Source organism: Gallinula chloropus (genome assembly GCF_964237585.1).
Source record: "Gallinula chloropus genome assembly, chromosome: 16".
NCBI classification, from domain to species: Eukaryota; Metazoa; Chordata; class Aves; order Gruiformes; family Rallidae; genus Gallinula; species Gallinula chloropus.
Genome location: NC_140101.1, coordinates 14,493,194 through 14,514,085, shown reverse-complemented (window position 1 = coordinate 14,514,085; position 20,892 = coordinate 14,493,194). Strand labels below are relative to the sequence as shown.

Genomic DNA, 20,892 nt, shown 5'->3' with positions numbered 1-20,892 from the left:
AGAAGAGCACCAAGGAGGAGGACTTGGGAGCGTTAGGGACAAGAAGCTCAACACAACTCAGCAGTGTGCACTGACAGCCCAGAAAGTCAGCCATGTCCAGGGCTGCATCCCCCAGCAGGTCAAGGAAGGGGATTCTGCCCCTCTGCTCTGGGGAGACCCCCCTGCAGCACTGCATCCCCAGGACAAGGAAGACTTGGAGCTGTTGGAGAGAGTCCAGAGGAGGCCATGGAGATGATCCAAAGGCTGGAACCCCTCTGTTCTGGAGCCAGGCTGGGAAATCTGGGCTGGCTCAGCCTGGAGAAGGCTGCTTCTAGGGAGACCTCCAAGTGTCTTCCAGTCCCTCCAGGAGCTCCAGGAGAGCTGGAGAGGGGGTGGTGCCAAGGGCAGGGAGGGCTAGGCCTAGGGGAATGGCCTTCAGCTGCAAGAGGGCAGCTGGAGAGGGGCTGGGAGGCAGAAATCCTTCCCAGGGAGAGGGGAGGCCCTGGCCCAGGGTGCCCAGAGAAGCTGGATCCCCATCAGTGTTCAAGGCCAGGCTGGATGGGACTTTGGACACCCTGGGCTGTAGGGAGTGGTGTCCCTGCCCCAAGCATAAATTGACCTTTATTCTTCTGTTCTTAAAGCCTTCTGCTTCCCCCTGGATTGGGACTGCAGGTCACAGGAAAGAACTGAAAACCTATCAGAGACTAACCACTGGCTTTTTTCTTCCCCTCTTTAACCAAGGGGTCAGCTGAACTCTGTTAAAGCAGAGCTGAGGCCTGTCTCAACACTTTGGAGGTCATTGCTACTGAGGAGTTACTTCAGTCCTACACACACAGCATGAAATCTTAAAATAATACCAGTAGAGATAAAGGTGCAGGTTTAAGTATTTATAGTTGGCTAGAAATTAAGCAAGCAATAGAAATGATGCAACTACTTGGACAATATTGGATGTTTTTCAGTATTTTTTAGGAGGATTAAACTTCAGTTGCAGGTAGCAGGATGAGATGTTCTGTATAAAGATCAGTACTTTATTTACTGAGCAATTTGAATGCCAGGATCTCCTTTTACTCGGGCCAGGCACTCACATTTTTTAGCAAAGTTCAGCAGCCTGACACCTACCCTGAGAATGCTCTGGCCATTTCTTCAGGTTATGTGTAACTGGTTGTTTATATCTTTATCTCCAGCTGATCAACTTGTCTTAGGGTGCTAAGGAGAATGGGAATACTCTGTATGAATTTTCACATGTAAGAAGGGAGGGAAAAAGGAAGCATTTTCTCATTCCTGATGACTGACAGCCACTCTGGTTCTCCTGGTTTTTAATACTTGGATGTTCATCCTTTAGAAGTTGAAGGGGAGTACGAAAAGGAGGAAAAGTTTGAATTCACCTTGACTTCTCTTTGGCTTTAGCTGCCAAATATGCATAGAGTCAATATCAGAAAAGAAAAATTTGTTTGTGCCTCCACTGAGATTCGAGCAATGATATGACTTGAGGGGCAAAGGCACTGTCATGATGCATCACTACCCTGGAGGCATTAAAGTATCTCTATGCAGCTGCTCAGCCAGAAAACCGACTCAGATTGCTAAGGTCCTTTCAATGAGCTGAGCCCAAGGCAATGTTTTAGTAGGGAACTGCCTCTTTAAAAATTAAAAGGAGCCATTTTTGACTTGGATTAATTAATTAAATGTGTCCCATTATAGGTCACCCACATTGCCAGAAAAAGAATAGATTTGCAACTTATTCTATTCAGATCAATTCCTTAAAAATACAGACAGCTTGGTTACATAACCCCTTACACAGACACAGGACAGCCTGTAGTACACCCTCAAAACCATGGAGTTGCAACAGTTAGTTCTGGTCCTAGTACAGACAGGTGGCAGGCAACCTCGATAGCTTTCTACAAGTGTCTCAACAGCGGCCAAGAAAAATGATGCATTATTTTAGTCAAGGATTGTCACCTGGCTGAAACAATACATATTTAGCAAAAGGAACTTACACTGCTTTATTTAATCTTGCTGCATCAAATTCAATCTACCCCTTGTGAGCCAGCTGGAGCTATGACATAATAGTGCGGAAAGCTGCCATCTCTTGCTCATGATGTAGTGTAAGAGCTCACTGATGTTAAGCCTGCTTGATTTTTGCCTTTTGACCATCACTGCATTACAGACAGCCAACATCAGCAAGGAGATCCAGGAGTAACATAAGACATGCTGACCCACACCAAGAAGCTGGGTGGGAAGAGGAAAGGAGCAAGCCCTCGCTAGTGATGGCAGAGTTGCTTCTAGCACTCTGCCTTTTCCAAAGTAAGATCTTCTACATTCTCCCAGCATAAAAAAGAAAGGAAAAAAAAGAGTAGCTCTTGCCTCTCTGTATCACAAAATGCTGCCCAAAACTATGGGGAGTCAGAAAAGCAAAAAAAAAATAATTGTTTTCCACTTTTCTTAATCCTCCTGTGGTAAATGCTGAACCCAATAAACCAAAACACACCCAGCCAGCATCAGTGCAGTGTTTTCTGCTATTTAATAAAGATGCCTTTACTTTCCTTTGGTAAGACTGTCAGTCATTACATACAATCTTCTATAGCAATCCTTCTTTTGTATTCTGTTTGCCCATTTTGGGGTGTACACAGCATTATGGATGCATCTCACCAGAAGCACATGACAACGATAATGCTGCCTTACCTTAACAAGAAACATCTCCTCTGATACACTCTAGAATCACATTCAATGATGATTTTTTTTCATCCAGCATAGGATGGTTGGTGATCATCCTACAACCTGCTGTATATTTTGTTTGGCTGCGGGGAAAGTGGTTGGGCTAGCGAGATGTATCACTGAGAGATTCAATAAGAACACCGTAAGATAAGACTTAATGGCTATATTCTGCTGAGATTGCTGGGAAGTGTTATGACTATTGGAAAAGCAGAGAGGTATTAGTCCTGTATTTAGGCATAAAACCTAACAGAAGTTTACTTTGTGGAGAAAAAACAAAGAAAGTAAACAGACTTTGGTGATACTGCAGGAAAAAAAGGGTAGGAACACCCGAGACGTGGGGGGATACATGACACTCTAATTTGGCCATGAATATCAGTAAAGAATTTTTTTCTCTTTTTTGAGGTGACAGCATCAGACTATCCCAAAGATTCCTATCTATTTTAATCAGGATTTTTTTTGCACCTGCTGAAATCTCTCCAAGCTCAGGATTCGCTTAAACACACATGAAAAGGGCCCTATGGCATGTGTTCCTTGACAACAGTCTGTTCTCCTTACCTCATAGAGTGTAATGATGCCATTTGTCTCATTTGGAGGCTTCCACTGAACATAGATCTTCTCTTCAAAGGGTCCTCCCTGGATGGATTCCAAGGGAACAGGTCCAGGAACTACAGAAAAACAACAAACCACCAAAATCAAAAAACTGTGTTAGAAGCTGCCACCTGCTCCAGCTGCACACTCATCAGAAGACCCCCAAGAGGCCACCAGAAAGGAAGTTCCTAGCTGAAAAAAAAACCCAAAACCCCCAAAACAACAGCCACCCCCCAATTAAAACACCCCTCAAGACACTACCCTTACCAACATGCTACCAGTATGAAAGACCTATTTTCAACCTTTGTTTCAAATAAGTATACTCTAATCTAACCACTAAGTGATAAACAAAAGCAGAACCCATGAAAATACGAAGCTAAATTCAGTTTGCCTTTATTCACATGAAGTGTAGGAGCAGAAGGAATTTGTCCTCCTCTGCCTACACAACAGCAAAGCACTATCCCACCAACCAGCCTTGGCATAAATATGCTACTGGGCTGCACACCTTTATCACTATTGAAGACTGATATCCTCAGTAAAGTAAAAATGTAAGATTTATGTTGCCTAATGGCTACAAGGCCAGCTAAAAAATCCACCTACTCAAGCACAGTTTTAATGTGGTGGAAGATAACTAACTAAATGCACTCCCAAGCCTGTCTGATAAAAACCCTGTTCATTTTTCTGAAAGATCTGCCATCCACATATGTCCTCCTGTATGATATACTGGATTGCTTGAGGCACTTGAAGCTGAGAGGAATGTAGGACAGCAACTCTTTCCAGCTCTGGCAGAGGAAGAACACTTCTTTAACACATTAGAGAGCATGGAGAGTCGTAGCCTGTGAGAGTCCTTGGTCTAAAATAGTTCAGATGAAATAACAATGCTTTAAAGCTTTCCATCAGACCTTCCCAAACAGCTCTTTGGTATCAAGAACCAAAGAGTTACCACCAAACGAATGTAACTTCTGAGACATATATAAAATGCTACATCCAGAAGAAAAGCATTAAGAGAAGCCTCACTCTGGAAGGGACATGATACTTCTTTTTGGGACAGTGATATGAAGGTACAAGAAAAAAAACCCACCCAAACACACATCAGGATTACATTTGCCCGTATGAAAAAGGAAGCTGGGTCCTGGGTAATTCAGAACACGACTTCTATAAAATTAAACCTGTTGCTGTTGAGTAATTGCCCAGACTGGAGTTTATCATTTCCAGGCACTTCAGGGAGCTCTGCCCTTTGCAGAACGCAGCAGAGAAATGGAAGTTGTTTACACTGATGGATTTTGCACACACACTGTCCAGAGAAGCCATTTATACGTCCCATGAGACACAGGGTTGTGGGGTGGTACAACTTGAAGAGATTAGCCTTCCCCCCCAAAAAACAAGCAAGCAAACCCAAAATGACTTACCATCCTCTTCAGTCTGCACCACCAGCTCCTCACTTTCCATTTTGCCCTCTGGATTAGAGAGGGCTAACCGCAGCCGGATGGTCATGAAGGGCCTCAGACCTCGCAAGGTGTAGTGGGATGAAGTTTGGATGAGCTCCTCTGCCTCAAATTTTTGCTGGTTAAACACATACTGGTACTGGACTGTGAGGTTGTAGCTGTGGCAGCGGGTGACTGCATAACCAAAGGGCTCCCACTGCAGTGTCAGCTGCCGGGAGCGAATATCAACAACTTCTACATTTTGTGGCCCGTGGACAGGATCTGTGAAGCAAGCAAAGGGAAAAAATGACATTAAAAGAAGTCAGTCATCCATTAACAAGCTTCCTTCCATATTGCCAGAGCATCCAAGTACTTCACAGCTCTGAAGGTTCCCATCTTTACAACATAAAAGGGATAGAAAGAATCATGTCAGCTCCACAAATGCATTCTGGCTCCTGAAAATCCCTTCCCAGGGCCCTGAGCAGTGGTTGTGCTCCCAAATCCTGTGAAACCTCACTGAATGCAGCAAAGGGAGCATGCCTCCCATCAGTCAGGTAGTGTGAAAGTCACACTTCCTTTATTCTTACTCAAAAAAAAAAGTTAATGTCATACTTGAAGTGTCCAAAGACCTTGGTGAGTTGTGCCTCAAGTGATGCGAAGGCATAGGAAAGGGCTGCCAGAAGAGGAGTGAACTCAAGCCTCTAAACTTTCTAGTAAGCTATGCAGCCCCTACACCCTTCCTGCCAAACCCAAGGCCCATTCTGCTCAGAGACTAAAGTGCAAGAGCATACGAAACAAGATTAGGAGCCTGACTCTGACTTCCACCATCCCAGTGCCACTGTTCCTCAACTTTTTTACTTTTGAGCCTTCAGCTGCAGGAGGGCAGCTGGAGAGGAGAGGGGAGGCAGAAATCCTTCCCAGGGGTGGGGGAAGCGCTGGCACATGGTGCCCAGAGAAGCTGGGGCTGCCCCTGGATCCCTGTCAGGGTTCAAGGCCAGACTGGATGGGGCTTTGGGCGCGCCGGGCTGGTGGGGGTGTCCCCGCCCCTGGTAGGGGTGGCACTGGGAGGGAGGGGGGTGTGGGGTGGTGGCTCTAAGGTCCCTTCCAACTTAACACCATCTGTGAGTCTAAGAAAGAGCAAAATCCACCATAAAATTAGAATTTCCTGTACAATTTCTGTGATGATGATGTTTTGGCAATGGGACATACGAGCAGATCATGCCACTCCATGAGTAAGTTTTCTGAGTCATCTCAACCTTGTGCCAATAAAACATTATTTCAAATCACATCAATGCCTTGGCCCTACCAAAGTTTCATGTCTCTTTATTACTCTTTCTACAGTATCTGACTGAGGTACAGTTTGAATATTCATGTGTAAGAATAATTTTCACCTGCTGTTCCTTAATTTATTTTTAACAGCATAACTCAAACGCTCTGACTACAGACTCTGCCCTTTATATAAAATATAAATGCATGCACTGCTAGACGTGCAGATATAAAGAATGAAGGATGAGTGAGTAAAGTCAGCGTTTGAGATATGTCAGATGGTAATAATACTACACGTGTCATACTTTGTTTGTCTGACATTTCTTCAACATGTGTAGCTCGTTTGCTTTTTTTCTGCTCAATATATATCTAAGCAAGGTAATTAGAAAACCACAGAATTTCACAGAGTCTCTTGATTTATAGCACAGTTTAGTGTTTCGCCCACTTCTCATGTTCTCGCACGATTTCAGCCTATGAAGGGAATAATCAGCATGGAAACAAGGACTCCTAAGGACTCCCAAACACTAGTTACACTTCTTGGAAAGATAAAGTGGAGAAAAAACCTTCTAATAATTCTTGAAAGTAAAGCATGCACCAGGCATGCTGACTTCAAGCTACTAATGCATAAGCAGAACACTGTAACAACAAGCATAGAGCACAGAATATCCTGGGTTGGAAGGAACCAGGAAGGATCAGCAAGTCCAACTCCTGGCTCCACACATAGTCTGTCTTACTTCTAAAAAATCCCTAGTGATTGACAATGGGGAAATAGCTACTTCTGAAATGAAGGTTATTCTGAATCTCTGTACAGACACACAGACACTTTTGAAATAGGATAGCTATTAAAGGACCGGGGTCTAAAGCTAGCAACTGGCTTAGGAAGTCATATCTTTCCCTTAGCATTGAGGAAACACCTCTTGAATGAGACTCTTTAGCACTGTGTGTGTCAAATACAATTGTAATTCAGATATTAGAAAGTTTGCATGCATACACATGCATACTTAGCATTAGGTGATAATCACTCTATAAACCCATGAAAGGAACATTTCTAGATGAACTGTATAGATAAACAAGGTGACCAAAAGAATGGTCCTCTGCAACCTTTCAGCCCCTGGAAGCACAAAGGTAATCACAAGCCTTATTCCTAAAGGCATGGAAAGGAAAGAAAACCAAAAGCAGATGCAGTCTCTTGTCCTTCGGAGCTCTCCAGTACACCAAGTCATCAACTCCAGACCCCAACCTGGAATATGGCTGAGACATGGCAAAAGCACTTCTTGTCAAGACAACAATGCAGCTGAAGGTGGCAATTAACTTCCATGTTAATGCCATACTGTTGGGGTTCTTTTTAAAATTATGGTTATTTTCCTTCAGTCAGTCATAGTAGGGAATGAATGGGTTATTAGAGGGTGTTTGGTTTATTGATGTCAGATGTGCTGCCTTTATCAGTGGTAAGGAACAATCCTGATTCAGCATCCTCTCACCAAGTCATAAGTCCAAAACCCAGATTATGGGAGACTACCCACATTTTTTTAGCTTGTTTTCTCATCTTGTTCACATTTTACCTTAGTCAAAACTCTAAAGTCTTGGAAACCTGCCTTGTATCTACTTCTTGTCAAAACTTGACTATGAATGCTCTAAGACACATCCCGAGGCCTTTGGTTTTTCAACACCATGTTTTCCATAGAGTAACCAGGCTACTAACTGCACAGGACCAACTGAGAAGCTTAAATACAGAGTATAAACATAGTTCAGAGACCCCACCACAGAGTCATACAACATGCTGCATTCTCCCAGGAATTATCTGCTCTTGGCCTGATAATCCTAAAACATGGGATTATTCAGTCCAGTGAAAAGTGAGATTATGATGCTGTAAATTTGAAGTAAAACAAGAAGGGGGTTATGCAGAGGTCAAAAATACCCAGAGCCTGAGGAGTCTCTGGCTGCAGGTCTGGAGGCTAATGGCCTGCTAGATTCTTGAGCAAAAAGGGGATAAATAAGTAAACAAATCTTATTTAAATAGAGGATATCCAGTCTTGAAAACATTTTCCTGTTGGCACACCGATTTCCTCTGCAGCATAAGCCATGGAAATTCATTTTCAAGGATGAGATTTTGTGCTGTTTCAAAATGACAGTGGTCCTGCTACCTTCTCCATTTAATTCTTCCACATTTTAGCTTTCTAAGTATCCATAGTCCTGGTTTCAATCTCAAAAGGTCTCAAGACTCTGCTGCCTGACATCACCTATTTTTCATATGTCTTGATAACTTATTTTCCAAAAAAATAACATAACTCCCCAAAACTCATAATTAATCTACAATCCTCTAGTAGTGGTGAATATCTGAAACTGGACAAAATTCTTGTAAATAATGTCAGAAAGAAGAAAAACCTGGAAATCATTAACCTTGAACATGGTTAGTATGAGAAAAGCTTGTATCTAAAGTTCAATTCTACAAAAATACCTACCAAAGCAGGGCAGAAACAGCCTGGCCCAATTCAAATACTTCGAGATCATATATAAAAAAAGACAGCAGTACAGCCTGCATAAAGCAAAGTAAAACTTTCTAAAGTGTCCTGAGACCTTGGAAAAACCAAAGGACATTATAAAGAAGCAGGAGCAATGGAACAGCTGCCACTGATCTATTAAAACTAGTCTTGAACCCATGCCAAGAAAATTGCAGTCTCTGAGATTTCACTGTGCAAATGCTGTATTTTTCTTTCAGCCTGGTTGAACTATTAATTACATTTTGAAAGTTCCCATCAAAATCAAGGATTGAACAGTATTTCTTAACACCACATTTTAACACGCATCATCCCACTGGCGCTTCGATACCTATCATTACTGTAGTAGGCTGCTGCAAACACTCAGCAGGCCAGGAACCTTTTGGAAATACTTGGGATATATGTTTCCTGAAGGGAAAAAAAGTCTCCCAGTCCTTCAGCTCTGCCCTTGGTCCTTAGTCCAGGTAAGCAGGTATTTCTGACCCAACAGGTGACCCGCACCATTCAGACACTGCATTTCTTATCACAATACCTCACAATTTGGTTTATGCCTGATTTTGCTCCTTCATAGAATCACAGAATGGTTGGGATTGGAAGGGAACTTAATGCCCCCCAGTGCCACCCCTGCCATGGGCAGGAACACTCCCCCAGCCTAGAGTGCCCAAAGCCCCATCTAGCCTGGCCTTGAACCCTGCCAGGGATCCAGGGGCAGCCCCAGCTTCTCTGGGCACCCTGGGCCAAAGTTTTGCTTCCCAGCTCCTCTTCAGCTGCCCTCTTGCAGCTGAAGGCCATTCCCCTGGGCCTGGCCCTGTTTCTTGGAGCCCTTTTAGGGACTGGAATGATGCTCTAAGGTCTCTCCAGAAGCAGCCTTCGCTTCTTCAGGCTGAACCAGCCCAACTCTCCCAGCCTGTCTTCTGAGCAGACCTGCTCTGGACCTCAGATCATCTTTTCATATGGAGTGTTACAGATCTTGTTTTGTTAACCATGGTCTTCTTGCTTAAGGTGAAGTGTAGAAAGGTGAGATTGATTTAGATTATTAAGAAGAATTGTCTCTGCTTTATACCCCTCCATGAAGAGATGGACAGGGAGGAAAGGAAACAACGGTGAAAACACAGGGGTTTGAACATGAAGCTCAAGTTTAGCACCGGAGTTGAACAGAGACAATCAGTTGTTGCCCCCAGGTTAACTACCTGCTGCAGGAGCCTAATTGCAAGAAATTGGTGCTGTCAGAACAGACATGACATTGAGCAGAAGCTGTCTGTCCTTGTCTGAGGCCTCACCACCCATGTTCCCTGACCCGACAGAGAGCAGGAGGCAGAGTTTATTAGCAGTGCTGGTGTCCACTGATTAAATTCTGTTTCCCAGCAGGAGGTTACAGAGACTGAGAATGCACAAAGGGAAGAAAAATGAGTGTGACAGGTACAGCAGCTGTCTGAGAGTCCTGACCTGATGTCTTCTGACAGAGAAAGAGGAGGAGGAGAGTAGTCTGAAACAGTGAAGTTCTATTGAATTTACAAAACACACATTTGGTAGTACCACAGAATGGTTGAGAACTTCAGAGATTACTTGACTCTCACTATAAATTGAGACTGTGCCCACTTTTCATGCACCATCACCAAAACTCCTAATGATGGTGAGTTTCCTTTGTATTTGCCAAAGACATGGTTCTTGTTCCAGAGATGGAGAACAGAACAGCCACATCACTCCTCTGACAATGATTTTACACCAAGTATTTGATTAGTGCTGAAGTCTTCTCTATCTCTCCTTCATTTCCTATTCCTTCTCTTCCTCCTTAAGTTTCCACATGATGAAACAAGTCTAGGGAAACATACCTACTATCACAAAAACCACAGCAAGATAGAGACCAAGCACATTCAAGTGGTTCAATGCACAATGCAAGTTCAGGATAAACTCCCCAACTCTACAGTGCATGCTGCTCATCTCTTCAAGAGACCCTGACAGACGAGGTGGTCCATAAACACCTTCTGCATCAATGTCTTGTACATGGATGTTTCAGAATGACAGACACCTCTGCCCGTCCCTGAAGTGCAGCATGTCTTTGTGACAGAGTTTCTGCGTGGAGCATCACAGCTCACCCAAGTTGCTGCTCTTCACGTTTCAAAGCCTTCCCAATGTGGTCTAAATGCCTTTTCAGACATGACAGGAAAACCACTGATTATAATCAGAGGTTTCCCATCTTTCCATACTGTAGAAGTGTTTTGGCTTTGCCCTTTTCTCCTGAAAGAACATCTCTCTAATATTTAGATCTATTTTTTTATTATTATTTTTTAAAACAGTTCAGATACCATCATTGGTCCAAAGACAGTACAGCCAATGTGCAGGCTATTATACAGAAAAGAATGTTCTGAGAAGACTTCCAACAGAGAAAAGAGAAAAAAGGGAGTACAATAAAACCACCTCAGAACCACCAACCTGCTTGTTGAGATGCCTACAATCAGCTCAACCCTGAGCCACACAGAAAGAAACAAGTGTCATTATGGCTGATGAACTGAAATAGGCTATTTTATGGCATTCTCTGAGCAGTGAAGGAGGAGGAGCCCTGCCCCACAGATGAATCTATTATAAAAGAAAGATGAAATAAGTCAGATAATGGAGTATGTGCTTAGATAAGCCAGGGACTGAGCTTTCTCAACAGTTAACACCATCATTTTACTTCAGTTCACAGCGTATCTTCTTCGGTTTTGATTGATCTGCTTTTGTTTCAGTTGCAGATTTTACTTTCAATCCTGCACTGAAAGAAACCCTTGATTTCAAAAATAAAAGAACAAGGAACATATTTGATATATTACACAACCTGTTAAACATCCTCTGATCCCAGAGTTCAACCTTGTTAACCAAAAGACTGAAAACAAACTAAAAAAAGCAAGTCAACCTAAATGCTTTTAAACTGAGCCCAGTTCTACCTGATACCTGAGAAACTACACAGCTCCCCAAGCCTGCCCCAGCCCAGCTCTCGCTTACACCCAGAGCAGAGCTGCCAGGTCGTCACTTATAAACAACTTCAAGGTAATTAAGGACTACTTTTTTGAAAGAAAAGTTTATTAGCATCTGTTTAAATGGATTTTTCCCCCTCCATTACGTTATGAAATGGTAAAATGAAAGCTTTCATCCTCTCATACCTAAAACTATTGTTCCCTAACAAACTTAAAAATAATAATTTAAAACAACAATAAAGGCTAATTACTGGTTTTATTAAAACCATCTATCACAGATACACATAGCAGTGGTATTCCATGGCTGGGAACAAAGTGTACATTATTGAGCATTTTGATGATTAAATACAAAAGCATAATTAAATATGCTAATGAAAGGGAGATTACAAAGCAGGTAAACCACTCGTGTTTTGTCAAGCTGAAGTAAAACACGTGGTTTTTTACAAATTTAGTTTATTATGTAAAATAAAATATTTATTTTAACTATTTGTTTTACTACCACATGTGTGCATTTATTTTGATTACCACTCTCCCGGTGCCTTCCTGCTTTCTTCTTCAGACAGAGTAAGTGGAAGAGCTTAGAATAACTTATAAGGTAGTTCCTGACAAAACATAAATTATCTCCCTAAAAATAAATAAGGCAATCAAAGCAGTAAGTAAGAGAGAGGGCTTCTGCTACCCAGTCCTGGGTCTGTTGAATTATTCTGCAGAGCAGAGAGAAAAGCATGGCTCCTGCAGATAGGCTTTCCCTCATTTGTAACCACAACTCCCTGTTACATCCCTGCAATCTGCAAGAGAAATTCTTTATGTTCTTTTGGAAACTTCTCCTTCAAAACCAATTTTTTTTTTTTTTTAAATATTTCCAGTTTAACTCCTAGATCTACTAGAAGGAGTTACCAGTTCATGAAGCACTGGCTTTGTGGGCATTACTGAAATATCTTAACTGCCCTAACCCCCCTCAAGGCTTGGTCATCTTCCTCAAGATTCAGGAGCAGCAGAGATCCCTTTTTCACCTGCAGTGCATAGTTGTACGTGAGGGTTCTCTGTATGATGGGGACCAGCTGATTCTCTGTGTCTGATGACATCAAAGGGGATGTGGTTAGCAGGTCAAGAGAGGTCCTTCTCCCCCTCTACTCTGGCCTGGTGAGATTTCACCTGGAATACTGTGTCCAGTTCAGGGCCCATCAGTTCAACAAAGGCATAGAACTCCTTGAAAGAGCCCAGCACAGGGCCACCAAGATGATAAAGGGAGTGGAACCCCTTCCTTATGAGGACAGGCTGAGGGAGCTGGTCCTCTTTAGCTTGGAGGAGACTAAGGGGTGACCTTATTAATGTCTATAAATATGTAAAGGGTGGGAGTCAGGAGGACAGAGCCAGGCTGGCTTTGCACTGGACTAGGTGATCAGTCGAGGTCCCTTCCAACTCCGAACATTCTCCGATTCTCTCTGGAGCCTGCCACGTTAGCAGAAGGGCAAAAAATCCAAACAAAACCAAACCAAAATCCAACAACATTGTCAACTGCTAAGAATGCAAAGATTGGATAATTACTTAGGGCAAAGTAGAATGTGTCACAGCCATAATGGTAAGATCAGAGAAACAGGGAGTCCTGAGGAAATTCAGCAAGGGGAAAGATGAAAGAGACTGTAACTCTGTGTCACCCAGTTTCTTTTCCCAGTTATTCCCTTAACAAGACCAAGAGTCTTTCAAATTCCTGCAGCTGAGTACTGGTTGCAGTGCATTGCAACACATTTTTAGAGAGGATCTAGAAACGATTTATCACCAGCTGTTTAATTTCATGCTCATGTCTTCCTTCCACAGGGGTGTTGAGGTCAGCAATGCAATGCCATTAGTGCCAGGGATGGTTAGCTGGCCTGTGAACAGCCATATTTGAACAAGTGTTCATTTCTAAATGCTACAGACACTCTTTGGGACAGTGGAGGGGATAAAGTTTGTTCTGAGCAAAATCAATGCACTGCACTTAGCCCAGTAATTGCCCTTTTCCCAGGATATGGTTTCACTTTCAACTCAAATGAAAATGAAGTGTAATAACTTTACACCAGAGGAAAGTGCAAGGAGAGCAGAGCATGAGGGGGAGGACTATCACTTCTTTAGGACCGTTTGATCAGCAAGACACTAAGAAAATACTTCAAACAAATGTCAATACAGATCTCAATACAGGCATTAGGTATGAGAAAATACAGATAAGCCAGCTCTTCAGAAGCATGGTCTGACCCATACAGGCCATGCCTTCCAGCTCAGCCAGGATGCTTGTTGTAATCTGAACATCCAAGGCCATGGTGTCAGGATCCTTACAGTTGCCTTAGTATCCTCCAACACAGGAGTTTAAAAGTTTCATTGAAATCCAAGTCTTCTTTTTAGCCCAAGTATGTTTTTCCTGAATGCTGTAACCTCTTCTTTCTTTTTTCCTCTTTCTTTTGGTTAACTGTAACTAAGTTAATTGCCTGCTCAGAAAATGACTTGGTTCCAAATTACTCCTAATCGTTCCTAATATCTGTAATCACCCCGCTACCATGTGGCACCATCATCCTACTGCAGGTTGCTGTTATCAGGCATGCTTGGTGTTGCTGTAACAGGAAAGCCAAGGGACTGGTATGGTCCCCTCTAGGCTCACAATAGACCTGATTCTATCCGGGTAAAATCCCCCATGGAGATTTAGATCAATCACTTCAAATACTTTGAGGAACTTCAGTTCTTGGTCTTTAAAAACCAAACCGAAATGTCCCCCAAACCATCCTCCCCCCAGAAGTAGGATTGTTCACCAAAGAGTATCAAATTCTTGCTGTTCTCTTTTGCTTAATGCTATCTTCTAATAGAAAGCTGTAAATTCCCATTCCCTAATCCCCATTTGCTGTGCAGGCCTGGATGCATCCTTTCAAACCACTTGGCAGCTTATTTGCATAGCAAAGCAAGCGATTAGCAACCGGCTGCAGATTTACAAGAGCATTAGCACAATTTAATTAATGGTCATGGAAGTCACTTACAAGAGACATCGATGCATGAACCTGCACACAGGCCCACACCCATGCACACATCCTCCCTCCACGCACACAGTTCTGCCAGAGGAGCTTCTCCCTCAGAGAACAAGACCAGAGTCTACCAGGAGGAAACCTTCTGTGGTCTTCAGGAAGAAAAAAGATGAAGAACATCAGAGACACCAATGCCCGTGCTGGTGTTCAGTAGTTAAGCTTCCCTACAAACTCCTATGCTGATACATTTATCTTAGAACTAAAAAATGGACTCCTGGTTTTAATGAGAGCAGGTAGGTCAACCCTGATGGACCTGAAGGTATAGGTGGAGCTCTGGACTGTCGATATGAGCAAACCCATTCATGTCCTCATTTACAGGCACATGGAAATGTAGAGGCAGGATTACAGCTCTGCTTACTTTCTTCATCTCTCACTGGTAGGAGCAGAGAGCTGGTCTTTCATTAGGTAGGAACTTCAATTCACCATGACCAACAATATGTGTGCAATCCTAGCCAACAAATCTGACACAGAATCAACCCAGCCCACAGAATAGTTTGGGCTTACTGCTTGCACATGGATAACCACCAAAGCAAAGCTGGATGGCCAAGAGCCACAGCTGGTTCTGGGGGTGCATTGCCCCCACGCTTGGGTTCTGAAGGAAGGTTTGCAGCACTACTTAAAATTCCAATGCTAACGAGCAAGTTAGTTAGTCATGCACCAAAAGTTAGGGAATGGCTCATTTGTCCACATCAAGCTCTTTATACTTAAGAATGTTCTTTTTTTCTGGGTGAATCAAGTCTCTTGCACTGGCCTCTTCTTACTGCATATTCAAAAAAGAAAAAAGAAAAGAAAAAGAACCGAGGTGGAAAAAAAGCCGCCTGGTTTGTTTTCAGCAACTGTGGCTTGATTCTTTGCTGCCGTGGCTTTAACAACAAGGCTAGAAGGAAGGAGATGAGCATTCATGTGTGAAAAAAAGCCTATGTTTTTAACAGAATTAGGCAGCTGAGCTCATTTCCACCCCATTAGGATCAGTCTCTAAGACAGCACTGCCAATGAAAGCGCGAGAGATTAGTTTTCCCCTCAGTAGCTTAAGCAATGCTCTGGGCGCCAAATACAGAGCACAACACTTTTCAGGGATATTGCAAAGCTCGTGCAGGGAACTGAGCCAGATCCTGCCTTTCATTTTCTCAGCGAAGCCGTTCCCACACAAATGCACCACTGTGCCCTGAAAGAGTTTATTTGGAAACGGGAAGAGGAAAAAGGAGGTAGATGCTTATTGGAAATCCATTTGCTGAAAGTGTGTTAAGGAAAGCTAAGAGTTGCTAAGAAAAGATCTGTTAATCTGTCACTGAAACATTCCAATAACCACTGCCACAGCCTGGCACCACAGGTCTGCACGTTCTAACAGTATTTATGGGGAGACACGCGTTTTGTTCTGCTAATATAGCATTGAATTTATGTACAGAATATATTGTGTTCCTAATTTCCTTTTGCTACCTAGAACAAGTGCTGAAAAAGTCAGTTTGATGGTTGGTTGTCCTCCAGCTCTTAATGATTTCCTTCTGTTCAGAGCAGAGGGCAAGAAAGAAGGGCAGAAAAAATTAGTTACTGGTTTGCCATTAAAATAACAAAATTCTTACCGGGGATGTGTTAGCATTTGCTCCCTAGACGGTTATAATTTCTCTCAAGAAGCAGATGATTAGAAACACCAGGGATCTCCAATTGGCATCTAGTCAGCTCTACTCTGTCAAGATGTACAGACTTGCTCTTCCCTCTTAATCTTCAGAAAACCTCCTATAGAACTTAAAATCCAAGAGTATTACAGCTACAAAGCGAAGCAAAAATTTGGTCCACCTAGAGTGAAGGCTTCCTGTTCAATGTGAACTTGAGCACATGACTGTGCCCAAGGACATGCAGACAATTTTAAGTGCCTACGGTATTGGGGAGCTCCCAAAGAGCCCATCCACACCCCATGTCATGCAGCAGCCCAAACCTTCCTTTTAGAGTAAAAAGGGTACTCAGAAGCCCACATGCTCAAGCCTGACCACCACAGTACCTGAGCACCTTTGTGCCTCTTGCCCATGGACTACTAGATATCAAGACAGTATCTTTCCCCACAGGAGTGCTCCCCCCTGCCCCCCCTAGTACACAAAACATCTTTAGCTCTGTGTAAAATAGATGCAAGGGTCATCACAGCCTGCCAGTTCTGTGAATTAACAAATGGTCTGACTAGCAGATCACAGGACATTGCAGTCATCTATGTCTTCAACTATGCCAGTGGGTAGTAAAAAAATCACAAGACAGTTTTAGTTATGGTTTGAAGACATTTTCTACAACCCACCTGTTCTTCTACTCCTTCAGTCTTCCTTGTTCCATACCCATGCCCCCTTCACTGTTTCTTCTGTCTATCTCAACACATGTTTTTTTTCTCCACTACAGGACTTACTCTATACTCAAAAGTCCTCAAGTGAATCTGCTCCTAAGACATTTTGTTCCAGTCTAAGTGGCCAGTCCACCCAGTCCAATGTTCTCCAGGGACTGCAGCTGCTCAGACTGGGTTCATGATCCTTGTCAGCCGCTGAGTCTCAGACCTTGCTCATATGTTCCTCCTCCATCCTTGAAGTCACCCCAGCACACCCTCCTGCTCTTCATGCCTAGATGACCTACACATCTCTCCCACCTCCTCCCAATTCCTCTCTAAACCCACTTCTACATTTTCCCTTCTGCCAACACATCTCAAATTCAAGTCCAGCAGATTTCTCCTCCAAACTGCTGAGCACAGCAGGGAAACCATTTTTGCTAAAGGATTAAGGATCCTTTCACTTCTAATAGTGAATTTAGCCTTGGACAGGACAAGAGCAATTTAGAGCAACTGAAGCCTTTTGAAAATTTATCTATTGAAACCCATGACCTTTCTACTGGGTAAACAAAGACGATGATTTAATCTAATTCAATCACACAGATTGTGGTGGGGTTTTCATGTTGACAAGAGGAAGAAAAAAATACCACCAAAATACCCCAACCCCTAAAAACCCCACACACTCCAGAGTCAACACTTAGCCTTGGAGATACATCAGCTGCTTCCTCCAGAAGATGTAGGCTTAAGCTTCAAAACTGAGTAAACATGAGGAAAACCTATATTCCCTTTATCTCCTTCCTGGAAATGGATCAGGATGTCCAACACATTCATGCTGGCTGTTTACTTTTCTTTAAAATTTTCAGCCAAAATGACAAAGTTGGACAGGCCTTGAAGAGATGGTCCCTGCAGAGGACCACAGGAAGTTTCAGGCAACAGATTCTGCAACCTGTTCCTCCTCCAACCTTTCCTGGTATTTTCTCTGGTCATCACTTTGCTATGGAAAAGGGGCTTAATATATATTCCAAGGTGAACTTGTTGTGTAGTCAAGCCAAAGCTGTAGATAAGATAGTCATGCTCAACTTGTTTTCATATTTAAAGAACCTGGACCATTGATTCCCTTTCTGGAAAACGCTGCAGAGAAAAGGAATACAAAGGGCCCAAAACTCCTCTGCACATCACAGCCACGATACAAAAACACTCAGCAGAGAAAGCCTGCCTAACAACTGCCTACATTACTACTACTCGCCCTCTGCTTTCATTACATTTCCCAAAAGAACACAAAAATAAGATGACAGTAACTGGCTTTCAGCACTCAATTAAGATTTAGGATGTCAATCAACGGAGGTAAAAGCTGTTCTTGTTTTGTGATAGTCAGGGAGTATATCTGCCTTATTAATTGTCTATGTTCTCCAATCTAGACATCACTATCTGTATTAATAAAGAGTACAAGACCACCTAATGGAAACCTAACAGCTTGGGGAAGTGTTAGGTACCGGTACGCTCATCAAAATAAATTCTCCTGTGAGAGCAGTTTATTGATTTGTATATTTGACTCTCTTTGGGATTATTGTTCAATTACTTTTATCCCCTGAGATGAAAGCAGCTGAACGTAACATCAAAAGCAGATAAAAAAGTCGCATGTTTCAATTTTTCTTTCAAATCTGCATAATATCCATTACCGATCCAATTTTCAAGAGAGCCCTCTGAGAGCAACAGCGGAGGGTAACTCCATCAGACATACAGCTCTCATCTACATTTTTTCTAATTATTCTGGCTGAAGCTAACGTATTTCCTATAAAGCACATTATTTGTCCTTGAGCAAGTGACAGTCTGCAGAAGCCATCTGACTGCATCTCCTTTCATCAGGTGAGCTGCTTGCTAATTGTTGATATGATTAGTAATTTATCACCACTTATAAATACAAACACAGCATATAATTTCCACTACTTATTTGCAGTGCCACTGAAGAGCTTAAAGCATGGTGGTGGTCAAGAGACCATGAAAATGTCACTTTGCTGGTCTGCATTCATTCTTCACTAAAAGCTTTTCATGGTCTGGTTGGAAGCAAAAAAATAATTCATATTTTTAATTGCCCAACCCTCTGTTTTCACTGTGGGAGATGTGGACTCACATCGTTTTCCTTGCTGCCCACATTGTGACCAATGCAGCATCTAGAACGGGGATTTGCTGTCTGAGAGCTGTATGGAACAGGGAGTTGGTTGTGCTCCTTTCCATTTGCATGAAGTCAGCTTTGCCATGTGGCCATCGGACAAACTGGCTTCAGACCTTCAAATATGAAAACCAAAACCCATGAGCTCCAAAGTTCACAGTGCAGCAGGATGGTGTCGTACCGAGCAGAATCGTTCTTGTGTTTCACATAGCAGGGACATTCCAACCCAAGTTCAATTTGAAAATGGCACCCTCAGTGATCACAGCCTTTGGTTTTACAACTTACTTAGAGCCTGCTTCCTCCACTCTAAGAGGAACTGTCCATCTCCTAACACAAACACTTCAGTAAGGCAATTAAGCTGCATAATACACTCTCTTCGGGTGGCCTACATGCTTGCCTACATAGCACTTGCAAGACCCCTCTCTGAATCATAGAACCATAGCATAGTCTGGGTTGGAAGGGACCCCAAAGATCATAGAGTTCCAACCCCCTGCCACAGGCAGGGCCACCAACCTCCAGGCCTGGATCTACACAAGGTTGCCCAGGGCCCCATCCAACCTGGCCTTGAACACCTCCAGGGAAGGGGCATCCACCACCTTTCTGGGCAGCCCATTCCAGCCCCTCACCACTCTCTCTGTAAAGAGCTTCCACTAATATCTAATCTAACCCTTCCCTCCTTCAGCTTCAATCCATTCCCCCTTGTCCTGCCATTATCTACCCTTATAGATAGAATTCACAGTAGCATTGGGGTTATGTAGAGATGGGACCAGGAAGCCACCTGGAGAGCAGGTAGAGATGGAGTGCCGCAACTGAGAGACGGGACACCGCTTAATGTAAGCAAAGTGTTCGGTTTATTGCACACATACAGCAGCTTATATATTTTCTAAATGCGTCAAGCTTAGCGAGCTTTAAATTGATTGGATAGTATAAAACCGTCAGAAGGCTTTTTACAGGTTACTGATGTCGTCAGGGTTAAAGGTTATCTTCACACCGCAGCTGCAGTTACACCGTCACCACAATGGAATGTTCCTCGCTTCATGATGTTTTGAGACATCCCGTTCTTCAGGTCTCCCACAGCCTTCACAGCCTTCGCATTCTTAGTCCGACCAAGGCTATCAGGCCTCCCACAACTTTCGTCCGACCAAGGCGATCAGATCTTGGTCGCTCGCTCCACTGTGCAATTTCGCAGCTGCAGAATCATCGTCTGCTTTTCCCACAATGGAGCAGAGAAGTTCCAGACCACTGCAATCAGATTCTGACTGCTTGAGCTACTCATCTTCTCTGCACTAGTTTTGTCTTTCACAACAGTGTTTTAAAATCAGGTCTCTCAGAGCTGTTTCAGACCAGGCCAGCATGTATAGCCCATTGTTTTTCTTTTAGCTATGCAATTACATGGGGAATGTAGTCATGAGTATTGCTGAACTTTGAAATACTGTTTCTAGGAGAAATTGATTTTACCCAAAGAGATATCAGGGTTAGGGTTAAAAAAATCACTTTAAAACTTACAGGAACACATTTAAAGTCCATTAGTATGCGTCTTCAAATGTCATGCCTCAAATATGACAGTCAAATTCCTGAATCAGTCAGCCAAATAGAATTATTTTACTCAAATTATGTGAAGAGAAAGTAACAGAAAACAGTAAAATGCAGAATAACGTTATGCTGTACCTTAAGTAACTGAATAGGCCTTTTTTTGAGAAAAAAGCAGTACCATACCCCATGGATCTGCTTCATGGGATGATGAACTTTGAAACACTTTTTTTTCCCCTGTAGCAGAACAAGGTTTGGGATTTTAACTTGGGATCTGTCTTCCAAAGAGTGCCAGGTGCCTGAACACTGCCTTGCTAGCTGGGTACACACCAGATGCAAGGGGCAAATACAGCTCATACCAACTGCAGCTTGTCTGTAGGCACAGTTTGCGTCTGCATTTGTGACGCTGAGCTCTCTCTCAGCTA

At 43.0% G+C, this 20,892-nt stretch overlaps 1 protein-coding gene across 1 annotated transcript in view; it reads right to left on the bottom strand.

The window, feature by feature from the left end:
- Nucleotides 1–20,892, bottom strand: part of PTPRT (protein tyrosine phosphatase receptor type T) — a gene marked incomplete at both ends in the record, with an annotated part of 469,343 nt that overhangs the window by 154,187 nt on the left and 294,264 nt on the right. Inside the window, 2 exons of the mRNA XM_084271566.1 lie at nucleotides 3,247–3,356; nucleotides 4,689–4,985. Coding sequence (XP_084127692.1) covers nucleotides 3,247–3,356; nucleotides 4,689–4,985 — 407 coding nt within the window. The remainder of the gene's footprint in view (nucleotides 1–3,246; nucleotides 3,357–4,688; nucleotides 4,986–20,892) is intronic.